The sequence below is a fragment of the Xiphophorus couchianus genome, chromosome 20 (genome assembly GCF_001444195.1).
Source record: "Xiphophorus couchianus chromosome 20, X_couchianus-1.0, whole genome shotgun sequence".
Taxonomy (NCBI): Eukaryota; Metazoa; Chordata; class Actinopteri; order Cyprinodontiformes; family Poeciliidae; genus Xiphophorus; species Xiphophorus couchianus.
Genome location: NC_040247.1, coordinates 16,227,840 through 16,240,610, shown reverse-complemented (window position 1 = coordinate 16,240,610; position 12,771 = coordinate 16,227,840). Strand labels below are relative to the sequence as shown.

Genomic DNA, 12,771 nt, shown 5'->3' with positions numbered 1-12,771 from the left:
ACAGACAATAGCACTGTTAAAATATAGCTTTATTAGTTTCATTACACAGTTGCAGCATTTTTGCAGACATTGCCAATCATAAGGATGTTTATCACTCAAACATAAACTTTACACATATTGTAAACAAATACACCATTAGTCAAAGAAATTAATACTCAGATATGGATTTTAGAGAAAGTGAAGTAGCGTTTCTATTGGAGGAGGACCAGCAACAACAATATGTGAAAAACAAGGACATCAGTCACAACATTGATGCAAGAAACAAGGTAAATAACATAAAAACCACAGTGAGATCATAAAAACGCCTCGGATTTGTCTTTAAGTAAGACATTTTTTCAGCAGGAACACAAGATTATAACTGAACAAGTGCATCACACCTCACATGCAGCCTCTATTCGAAACACTTTATCTAAATATGTGAAGGGGTGATTTCTTAAGTCTTCCAAGGCTTTGCATTTTAGGAAAACAGAATAATTATTGTAAGAGATACAAAAGCCAAATGTAGCAGAAGGAGACAAATGCAGCAGAGTTCAGAGAAGCAGAAGCAGCTAACTCAGCCATGAGGTCTGTAGAGATGAGTGTGCTTTGCCTTTCTAAGTCAGGAAGCAAATTTGCTTTAAGTGTAAATATTGAGAGGTTGTATGGCACAAAAAGTCAGGGGTAGAAGTGCAGTAACTATTTAAGAAAATAATACTCTCCGTAGCACACAGTAGTTTGGTCCCTCTACGAAGGGAAGCTCGCAAAAGTTTTCTCTCTGGCACTGAAACAAACTACAGATTTGTCTCTTGATATTTTCTCTGAAAACTATTTGGTTTAAGTTAGTTTGGTTCGAATAAGACTCAGCTGTGATTGCAGTAGATTTTATCTGACAAAGCACATGCAGTTAGTCCATATGAGACTCTTATTGCTTTTAAATTCACTTCAAGAGCTGCTTGGCAATTACTTTTGGCTAACTGTAATATGAGTTTTTAATATTCTCAACATCCTTTAAAACGCTAAAGAATTGTCTATTATTTAAACTAACTAACTCGAGAAATGTGGAAACATGCACAGTGCATCCCTGGAGAGCCTGTTGTTTTTTCCTCAGCTGGTGCAGAAACCATCAGTCTTCCAGCAAACCCCACCTTCAGCAGACGGGAGTGAAACTACAGCGTGTGAATGTGCACCACACTGATATGGTCAGTTCTGGTTGTCGTGGATCTGTGGGAACTCCTTGAAGATCTGCTGCACAATTAGCTTATCCATCTGTTTCGCCGTGGCGCTCCCTTCGTCCTCTCCAGGATCTTCCTCCTCCCTGAGAATCCTCTTGAGCGACCCCTGCAGGTCAGAGAGGCGGTGCTGGTGCTCCAGGTAGTCCGTGGAGCGCATTATGGAGTGCATGAGGGAGAGGTACTCCATCCGCAGCTTCAGGAGGAAGAAAAGAGACGATTCAGTTGAATTTGTTTATTTTAAGGAGACATGCACGTTAATAAACATCCATTTTAATTCCCACTGGGATCAATAAAGTATTTTTTAATTGATTTGAAAACAAATGTTACCATGTAAGTGATAAAATGGAATATACTCAACACTACTTCATATAGTATGCAAAAAGATTTCAATTAAAGACTTTGTGGCTGTGTGACTTTCAGGAATCAACTATTTTACCACCAAATATAAATTACTTTGAACATATTTTTACTCAAAACTCTTTTGTTCAAATATTCAAAATTGAGAAAAAGCTATGTTCAGCATAACATACTGAACTTTTACAAACAAGAGTCATTTCTGTGAGTCCTTAAGATGCTGATTAATATTTCTGCATAGACAAACTAAAACTGTGAAGAAAACCTTCCACACTTTCCTTTTCCTATTGATCAAGTCTTATTTTTCTTATATTTTAATGAATAAAACAGTTAAAATGGAAAATATGTAGCTTCTTTAAATACATTTGTCATTGGCTCCTTTGACCAAGGTGAAAATAGCTCCCTCTAGTGGCTCTTTGTGGTATTGGAACCTTGATGATACTAGAATTGAAGAAATTTCTCACTTAAGTTTTTGTTGATAAAATTGTTTTTAGTTTGGTTTCATGTGACACAAATTAAACATCAAAAAAGCTGAAATAAAAAGCTTATTTTCCAGCTTCCTCTACTGTTTCCATCAGAACTATACAGAACTATAAATATCCAACAAAACCCTCCTGCCTGCATCTCGGTGCTGCGTCAGCTGCTGAGAGTCTCACCTTGTCTCCGGGAGACAGATCGGAAATTTGTCGGACGGCGATGTCTATCATCACCATCATGTCGGTGCGATAGAAGATGTCGGCGGTCTCTCGGCAAGCAAAGACATCCTGCAGGAACTTGAGCACAGAGTGAGGTGCAGGTGGCGTGTGTTTGAACATACACACTGGATCCTCTGCAGAAAACAGCAGATTTCATTTAGAAAAACACATCAGAGCCCATTGAATAGTGGGAATCATTAGTCTGTGGGATTTTACCTCCTCTGTTCAGAAGCAGCAGCACCTTTTCTGTCAGGACCTTGACGTTTTTCTGCTTCAGCTCCTGCATTATTGCATTGTTGCTCGGCACTGGTTGACACAAATATGGAGTTCAAAAAGGTATTTCTGAACAGAGAACAGAACAGCTAAAACATTTCTCAAAAGTAGAGATCAGTAAAAAAGTTGTTTAATATGTGAATAATCTTTTCTGACCCGTGTGGTGCAGGTTGAAGGCCAGCAGGAGGTTGAGGAAGATGTCCGGCAGCTGCTCAGTGGGGTCAGAGGGAAGCCCGTCCTCCAACACACCCAACAGGAAACAAACAAATTCAGCGCTAAGATGCTCTGCAGACACAGATGTTCCTGTAGCTTCAGATCGTCCTCATAACGAGCATCATGTTAAAACGTCTCAATACAAAGAGACATATCATACCGTAGTGGTGATACGGCACCTGCTCTCCCATTGAGAATATCATAGTTAATACCAAAGCTGTGTAGCACATCTTCTGGTGTTCTGGAGGAAAAGCAAAGCAAACGCACAACAAAAATAACAAAATCATGTTAAAGATAATGTCAAACAATTATTCTTGTTCTAAACAAACTGGAACAATTGGTTTGTTCAAATTTTCTACTTATTTTCAGCAAAATGTTCTGGAGTGGTGGAACAAAACCAATAAATAAATAAATAAATCATCAGTTAAACTGGTTTATTATTTTATTAAACAAAGAGCAGCGCTCTATTGCAAATCTACAAATACAAATGAAACAATAAAAATCATTTAAATATAACAGAGTGGAAGTGGAAAACCCTTAATGTGGTCAGACAAATCTACTTTCGGAAAATAAATGTGGAAGCCAGTTAACAAGAAGAAGCAATTAACCACACAATAAATTAAAATGAGTTTGATAAATTCCTGTGTTGTGATTAATATTTTTTGAAGGGCAATTTTGCTTTAGAGACTTCATAGTGTATTTTATTTATGATTTTAGTTTTGTGCAGTTTTTATTTTCTTTTTATTAATTGTTTCTGACTATTGTGTTTTATTTTGGGTATTTGAAATATCTTCTAGTTCCTGTGTGGAGTGTTCTGTACAAACGTTTACTAGTCTTTGAAAAGACAACTTGCATTATTACATTGTTATTATATTAGTTGAAAATGGTCTCAAAACAACAATATTTATAACAATTAAGCTTGTCACAATAAGCAATTAATCACATGATAAATTAAAATGAGATTGATAATTTCCCTTCTGATGATTAATATATTTGGAAGGGCAATTTTATTTACGGAGACATCATAATCCATTTAAGTTATTAATTTATTTACTTTGGTTTTGTATGTTTTTTGTTTATTGTTGTGTTTTATTTGGGGTATTTAAAATGTCTTCCAGTTCCAGTGTGGTGTATTCTGTACAATTATTGTTCAAAATAGTCTCAAAATGACAATATTACAGTTTATTGCAATCAAGCCTGTCAAGATAAACAATTGATCAGTCAATTGCGTGATAAATTAAAATTTGTTTGATCATTTCCATTTTGATAATTAATATATTTCAAAGAGCAGTTTTGTTTATGGATCCATTTTATTTATGGTTTTGGTTTGCATGGTTTCTATTTTCTTTTTATTCATTGTTCTTGGTTGTGTTTATTTCAGATATTCAAAATGTCTTCCAGTTCCATCTCTTCCATATTAGTTGAAAATGGCGTCAAAACGACAATATTATTGTTTATCACAATTATTTCTGGGACAATTTATCGTCCAGCAAAATGTATTCCAGTGGCAGACCTCCCGATGTGGAAGTTTTCCAAATATGAGGCGACGCACGTTAATATTCGTAATGTTCCTCACCCTGTGTGTCCGTCTGTAGGTCTCTGGCCAGCTCCATGGGCAGGATGGAGTTCAGCAGAGTGGAGATGAGCGCCGCATCCAGGCTGCACATCGCTCCAAACACTTTAAGCAGCAGCAGCCGCAGAGACACGCGGTGCTCCTGCATGAAGCCCAACAGAGAGAGAGAATCAAGCTGCACGTAGCAACACAAGTCAAAGGTCAGCCAGGAGACAAACTAAACACCTCAGTATGACACATTTACAATATGAAGATCATTGGTGAACAAGTGTGATGCTGAAACGGTTGTCTACTATATAAAACAATAGCAGTAAGCTACACATTACCATCTGATAATATGAAACCAGCGACAGAACATTCTCGTAGTGGTTGGACTTGCACATCCTCTTACACACTTCTGGATCTGCATCAGTCTGGAAACACAAACAGTGTGAATGAAGCAACACTGAAACAGAGAATAACTTATTACTGCTGAGCACAGAAGAGTCCGCTAATGACCCAAACTGAGCTCACAGAGACTCAAACTGTTCAGCAGCAGCTCATCTGGCTTTGCTGCTTCTTGTGAGGTCATTTCCAGTCCAGCAGGCTGTTTGTGATTTCTACAATCCAGATTCATTCAGACCAAAGATTTCCAGATTCATTAGTCAGTGTGTGACTGGAAAACAGAAGTTCACTGAATTTATGGGAGGATTTCAGGATTTACATACACAACTGGAAAAAAACAGTGAACTGTAAGGAAGAGAGACAAGACAGGATGGATGGATGGATGGATGGATGGATGGACAGATGGATGGATGGATGGATGGATGGATGAATAGATGGATGGATGGATGGATGGATGGATGGATGGACAGATGGATGGATTAATGGATGGATGGATGGATGGATTCTTGCTCCAATGAAGCTGCTGTGTTGTCATTGTCATGGTTACCAGTATCTTTAGCAGCTCCTCCAGGTAGCAGGCGATGAGGGCGTGGTCCTCATGAAGAGCCCAGCTGCGCTGCTGAGAGTCGTCACGGTGACGGGCGAGGTCACTGAAGATCACCTCCAGACGCTGTTCGTCGTGACACACCTGACCCTGCGGCAGCGCTGCACTCAAGTCCTGCAGACAGTTCAGTTCAGTTCAGTTCAGTTCAGTTCAGTTCAAAAATATGTTACTGATGCTAAAAACCATCAGTCCTGACAGATAAATTAGCTCCAGTTAGCACCTTAAAACATTAATAGAAATTCAGCAATAGGTAAAATGTATACATGTAGTTCAAATAAACAAGTTTTTTGTTTTATTCACACTTGTTTTAGTGAACCATTTGGCCACCAGAGGGAAATATAAGCAGCTGTTACACATCACTGAGATATTAAATCTGGATTAATTTAATTTACCTACTGTTGTTATTCTTCTTAAGCCTCTGTCATAAAGACTTGTGTTTCCAGCCAACTTGTAAGTTAAACAAATTTAATTAAAAATGATCACTGATGTAAATGTTGAACCTTACAGGATGTGGTATTTCACTTCTCTTTTTGTGCCTCTGCAACCAGTTTAAAGCACTTATTTTTAGAGGCTTTATTCTAACCTGCAGCTGGTGAAAAATGAGAACTGAAGCTCTAAAAACTAAAATAATTTTAACACACTGAAGGGAGGTGATGTTATCGCTGTGGAACAGTTTTAAACCTGTTTTTAAAAGTGCTATATAAAAAATAAATGACGTGTAAAAAAACCAAAGGTGCTGCAACAAAGTATTAGTTTAAAGGTGTACATATTTATGTAACCAGGTTATTTTAAGCTTTTTATTTTATGCTTCAGTTTGTTTTTCAGTTGAATTGAACAGGTCATAGGTCACCATAAAGGTGAAATTATTTGCCTTGCTGTCACTTGGGCAGGGCTGTGTAGACTTTTCATATCCGCTGTGTGTGTGTATAATGTGTTTGCTATTGGTCATTCCCATCTGGGCCCCCCTCGGCCCCCTGACTTTAAAAGTCTATCTCCGCCTCTGTCCGTAACTCTAAACTCTGAACAGGCTTCAGGAATGCTGGATCCGCATGACGCAGTGAAAACAAGCCTGACCTTGCTCTCCACCAGCGACAGGAGAACCCGCTCCAGAGCGGCGGCCGCCTGCGGCAGGGCGGTCTGCAGGTGGCCCACCACCACCCCCACCGCCACCCGCGACAGCTCGAAGCTCAGCCCAGTGTTCTTCCGCACCAGCTCGATCAGTTCGGCGCCGGTCGTCATGGGAACCGGCTCGGAGGCCGAGGGGCTGCCAGGAGGACTTCCGGCCACAGACGGCGGGGCCACGGGCCATTCGGGCCCCGGTGGGTCCGCCAAGGAGAGCTGGGTGGGGGCGGCGTTGGGGTGGGCGGGCTCAGAGAGCTGTGGAGGCTGCGGCGCCGGGCTTTTCTTCACGGGAGCTGGCATGGGAGGAGAGTCAGACGGCTGGACGTCGGCGGGTGAGACGGGGGGCTTGACGCGAGACGGCACAGGAGGAGGAGGGGTGCTGGTTGTGCTGGGCAGACTGATGTCAGAGGTGGCCAGAGAGGAGCGGGAGGCGGACTCTGTGGAGGTGGTGCTGATGGTGAGGGAGGGAGCTGGGGACGCGGGAAGGGACGACACTCTGGAGGGGACCTCCGGCTCTGCAGAGAGGGACAGGAATCCGGTTACAGAGGAGCTGAGCGGCGCTGACCTGACTAAGAATAGAGCGCGGCGCAGGACACATCAGCAAAAACACGCCGCCACAGTTTGCAGCCAACAGGTGGAGGAACTGAGGGCCTAACCTGGACGCCGGTTGTTTCTCTGCTTCTCAGGGGGAGGGGGAGTAATCGGAGCGGCGCGCCGGGGCTGAGGCGGCACCTGCACAGAGGAAAACAAACCGGGCCAAGTTAGCAGAACCCCCGACGCCTCATTACAGAAACAAACATGATTTAGGGGGACTTTTATAAGAGAGCAGGATTAAAATTGTTTCATTTTCAACATACCTCTAAATTACTTCCTACATTTTTTAAAAAATTCATAAGCTAGTGTACCTACCACAAACATTACAGACAAACAAAAAGCAAAAAGGGGCATAAATCTACAAAATAAATAACTGGATAAAAGGACAAATAAAATAAAAATGAAATAACCAAACAAAAGAGGTTAAATTAAAACGGATACATTCAAAACAAAGACAAAACACAAAACATAATCAATTGGAAATAGTTTAACATTTGTGGATTAAGATAAACAGTTTTTTCTACACTCCTGAAATAAAATATTAAAACATCTTTTACTTAAATAGGTTGGAGACGAGCCTCTTCAACCATCAGAATGACCTTTTTACAGTAAAGTTTGGTAGAGTGGTTTGGTAAACACTCTACCAAGTGTAGAGTATTTAATTAATTAATTAACTAATTAATTAATATTTAATTAAGATAAATAATTAAACATTAATTACATTAATCATGTGATTAATTAACCATTAATCACATGATAAATTAAAACAAGCTCAATAATTTTCATTTGCATGATTTATCGTTTTTCTTTTTCTACCAAAAATTGGATGACAAAAGTCTTCAGTCTGGTGCTTTTTTGTTTTGAATGACAATTTTATCTACAGACTTATTTGCCGTTTCTGTTGTTTTGTTTATTTATCTTTTATATTTAAAAGGTCTTCCAGTACCAGTGTTAAATATTCATCAGAAATGAAAGTTTATTGATCTTTGAGAATGTGTTCTTGCATTATTATGCCATTACCATTATAGCATTTGAAAATAGCTTCAAACTGACAATATTATTGTTTATCACAATAACTTCTGGGACAATCTGTTTTTGTGACAGGTCTAGTAGGAATACCTGAGAACTGAAATATTATACCTATATTCTGGATTTGGTATACACCTTAAATAGTTTGTATATAGCCTGTATTAGTACAGGTTATATACAAATGTCAATATTATTGACATACATCACCTTGTACCTAACAAGATAATGATGCTGAAATGCAAACTTTTCTAAATCCAGCGAAACAGAAACTGGCTGAAGCACAGAGCTGAGATCTTTTATTAAAAATGAATGAGACAAACACAAAATGTAACATTTGTTCCAAAAAATGCAATTATTTTAATGCAGGGTTTCTCCCCAGTGTATTATAAGCCTGGCGGGCCACCAGGCTTTTGTTATGTTCCCACCAGGCTAAGCATTGCTTATTTATTTAAATGTTTTTAAAATGTTTGCATCTTTTATGACTTTATTGTTGGTGTCCAGGTATTAATCTTCCAATCTTTCATTAAAAATAATTATCAAGTGATATTTTCAAATTTCCTGTCAACTTTAAAAAACTTTTAACTCAAAAACACAACGAGCCGCTGGATGAATGACTAATCTAGCGCCCAACCACCCGGCTTAGCAGGTTTTTTGGGGGAAACCTTGTAATGCAAATAATTATAAAACAGTTTCCTGTTTTGAATAAACCTCCAAAAACAGATGAATGCATAAATAGCAGAGCAGGTCATTTTGAGCCGTGCAGCCGTGTGTGTAGACAGCGTGTTACCTGGTAGAAGCCCGGCTCCGCCTGCATGCTGTCCATGCTCCCTGACAGCGGCACGCTTCCCTGTCTGCCGTAGTTCTGGTTCATGCCGTTGGGAGGAGGAGGCGTTTGGCTCAGGGATATTTCACTGTTGGAAGCAGGAAGTCTGTGTCCGGCGGAGGAAGAACTTCGCCGAGCCAGAGTCTCCTTTCTGTGATGGATCAGCTTTCTGCATCACAGCAAAACAACTATTTAATTAACAGAACATAACGCAGAACTACTGCCAAATGTTTCCCTTTCTCTCTGTCTTACTGTAGAACATCTCGCTGTTCCAGATTGTATTTGCCTCCGTTCTTTAGGGCCACATTGTGGATGCCTTCGATTGCTCGGTCAATGGACTGCAGAACCTCATCTTGCTCCGGAGCCTGGTAGAAAAAAACCCAAACAATAACAGAGAGGTGAAATATTCATTAATATGGCAGCATTCATAGCTATTAAACTTTAAGCTCAACAGGACACGGCCTGGGGACATACTGTATGTGATTGTAGGCGGAAACAAACGGGGCCAATTATGTAACAACAGCCTTTTCACGCTTTACAAACACATTCCTTAGAAATTCTTCATTTCACATGATGGGCAAACGTAGCGTTGTCTGTATGAAAGGGAAGAAAAAATATTTATGCAAACAAAAATCTGAAATGTGTGGCAGGCATTTGTATTCAGCCTCTTTATTTAGACACAGTGGACCTGCGGCACTCACAGGATTTAGGACCCACAGCCAGAGTTGGGTAGTTTCTAGTCACATGCATTTAAATAACCTTTTGGAAAAAAATTTACTTTTAGGACTATTTTTACTAAGCTGTACTTTTACTTGTGTAATTTTATTACAAAGTATTTCTACTGTTACTTGAGTACAATTTCTGGACTCTCTACCCACTGTGAGTAACTTCACTGAATGAAGAACAAACTTGTTTTTACTAAAAAAAAATCACCAGACACAGACACACACTTGCAGCTTTTGTTAAAGTTTCCTAAGTTTTATATTGAAAGACACTAATTTGTTATTTGGTAGGTATGTTGTTTATATAAAATGTTTTTGTTTTAGTCCTTAAAATACCAAAACTTCCTCATGCCTTAATATGATGGTCCGTCTGTTGATGCAATTCCTAAAAATCAAATGATTGATGTACAGTTACTCAGTACTTAAGTAGCCTTTTTACCAATTTTTGGTTTTTTATTGTTGAGTAATTTTTTTTACTTTAATTTGAATAGAAATATGTTGAAATACTTAAGTACAATTTTTACCAGTTTTGCAAATCTAGAAACTGAAATGTTGCCCACTCTTCCTTGGAAAATAACTTGGCTTCATTCTTGTCACAAATCCTGCAATTAGCCGTCCATAAAATTCTATATTTTATGGGCGACTGTGGCTCTTTGGTAGAGTAGTCGTCTTGTGATCAGAAGGTTGTAGGTTCAATTCCAGCTTCCTCCCGCCACATGTCGATGTGCCTCTGGGCAAGGCACTTAACCCCAAATTGCCTAACAATCTGCGAATCGGTGTATAAATGTGTGTGTTTGGGTGAATGTGACTCTAGTGTAAAGCTTTGAGTGGTCAAAATGACTGGAAAAGCGACCATTTAATTCCAAACATCTTTGCAACTCTGATCAGTTCCCCCCTTGGCAACAGCATGATGCTGCCACTACCATGTTTCACAGTTAAAGGTGTGTTCATAGTAATATGACGTTAGTTTTCAACCACAAAAAGTTTAATTTTGGTCTGACAACACTGAATGTTAATTAGCAGAATCAGAGTACAAAGGGTTGAATAAAAATGCAAACCACACTTTTTTTTATCATAATTTCCCCTCAAGTTCACTACCATACAATACACTGTGGTGTTTTATCAGATAAAACCACTCTGAGGTACAATAAGGTTTGCGTTTGTATCCTGACTGAATTGCAGGGCTCTATAATTACAGTCATGCTCAGAAAACCTCAGATTCAGGCTTATTAAGTTCAGGGACGGCATGCGTCTCCTGCCAGCTCATGCATCCAAAACAGCACGCAAGCTCCGACTAGTTAGTCTGCATCCAAGAGCAAACTCTTCATTACTGGACTCGTGTGGGCGTGGCTGGGAGAAACAGAGAAATACATGAATCATGGATTATCTAGAAGTTAGCAGAAAAGAGTTTCCTGCAGCTGAGCATGTCTTTATTGTGTAATTATCCCTTTTTGCCATCCCATCAGTATTCAACTCCAACACTTCTGTGCCACCCCGAGTCTCCTCTCTTCCGCTGCAGTGCAGAAAGATGAAGGAAAGTCTCTGCATGATGCAACATTTCCTATAATTTATGATTTATTCAGCAGGCATACACCACTGAATGTGTCTCTCTCGATTCCATTGATTCAGCCCTTTTTATAGCCAAGCGCATCAAGAGGCTGAGAACTCAGTGTTCAGACAGAGGGGGAGAAAAGTGGAAGCAAACGTTTTACATCAGTCTGGTGTACCTGCAGTTTTTCGATGTAAGAGGCCGGGATGTAGCCGGTTTCCCCCGAGCTGCAGCGGGACCCCAGCCACCAGTGTTTGTTGCTCCTCTCCAGGATTAGAAAGCTCTCCCCGGCCGCGAAGTGCAGCGAGTTGGGCTCGGACGATCGGAAGGCGTACAGAGACCGGTACATGTTTCAGAAATACTTTGACAAACCGAAAACGGCCCGGGGGGGGAAAAAAGCCGAGTAAAAAGTGTAGAGTCCAAGCGGAAGGATCTGCTCAGCTGGGGGATTTAAAGAGCCTATGAAGGCATGGTTACAGTGAATGGCTGATGTCTATTTACAAAGCAGCTAAGATCATCTGACCCCTGTCATACTACTAAATGCCCACGAGGGGCGCTGTTACATCCTGAACGCACCCACCAGGCATTTTAATCGATATCAGAGGATTTTACTCGATAACCAATAATATTATGAAATTATTACATAATTGATTTACATAAACAACTATACTATTAAATAAAAATACAAAAATAATATGTTGCTATTAAAATTATTATTAAGACTTAAAAAACGAAATCTCAACAAATTTTTTTAGATTTTTATATTTGCAAAAATATATATTCTTACTAACTTTTAGTTAGATGTAGCTAATTTACCTACAGTTAGAAATGTAAGTATAAATATAGAGTTATTTGGTTCCGTATAATAATATTCACACAAAATAATATAAAATATGTGAATCGTGGTGTATAATGTTGGATGTGATGTTTAATGCTAAATGATGTGTCAACGATAATTTATCAAATAAATGCAGCAAGAGGAATAATAAAAAGGTGTTCGTAATGAAACCATGTTTTGCATTGAATAGTATTAGATTTCATAGAAAATTATAGTAGCCATTGCAAGAAGAAGTAAGGAATGGATCCTTTATTTCAAATTCCAACATTTTAAATAAATAACATTGTTAAAAGTGATACCATACATTAAACCTCTGAATGCGCCCTAACAACAAATTCTAAATAAAATACTATTTACTATTTAATTACAAAAACTTAATTTTTTAGGTTTGTTATTCTAACCTTCTTCGGTAAGCAGAGTCTAAAATATTTAACTGGAAAAATATTTCTTTTTTTCTATGTTTTTCTATTTTTGATTATGTTACTTCATCTTAGTCTTTAAAATACCAAAATGTAGACATAACCTTACATTTTCGTCTGTCTGTGGAAATAGTTTTGAAATATTAAATGATATGTAAATAACCAGGTACTCACTTTACGTTTACCTATACTTGAGTACAGTTTTTAGCTACTCTGGTCACCTTTGGCTTAAACTTATCATTTAGTTGCCCCAGTTGCCCCAGTATTGTAAACCTGTTGCCTTCTGTGTCGGTGGATTGGCGTAAAATTAGTTCAAACCTCCTCAGCCAACGTGGGACAAAATGTTGTTCGACTTTTCGACGCACGAC

At 39.0% G+C, this 12,771-nt stretch overlaps 1 protein-coding gene across 1 annotated transcript; it reads right to left on the bottom strand.

Annotated features, from left to right (window-relative positions):
* Positions 1–11: 11 nt before the first annotated feature.
* On the bottom strand, positions 12–11,794 carry nckipsd (NCK interacting protein with SH3 domain). Its single transcript, XM_028002266.1, has 13 exons — positions 11,325–11,794; positions 9,128–9,240; positions 8,840–9,044; positions 7,086–7,161; positions 6,382–6,944; positions 5,251–5,421; positions 4,646–4,732; positions 4,323–4,461; positions 2,907–2,987; positions 2,690–2,818; positions 2,477–2,566; positions 2,222–2,394; positions 12–1,404 (listed from the first exon to the last, which is right to left on the bottom strand). Exons 1-13 carry the CDS (start codon positions 11,493–11,495, stop codon positions 1,180–1,182), a joined length of 2,223 nt encoding a protein of 740 aa, XP_027858067.1. The 5' UTR covers positions 11,496–11,794; the 3' UTR covers positions 12–1,179.
* Between the last annotated feature and the right edge of the window lie 977 nt (positions 11,795–12,771).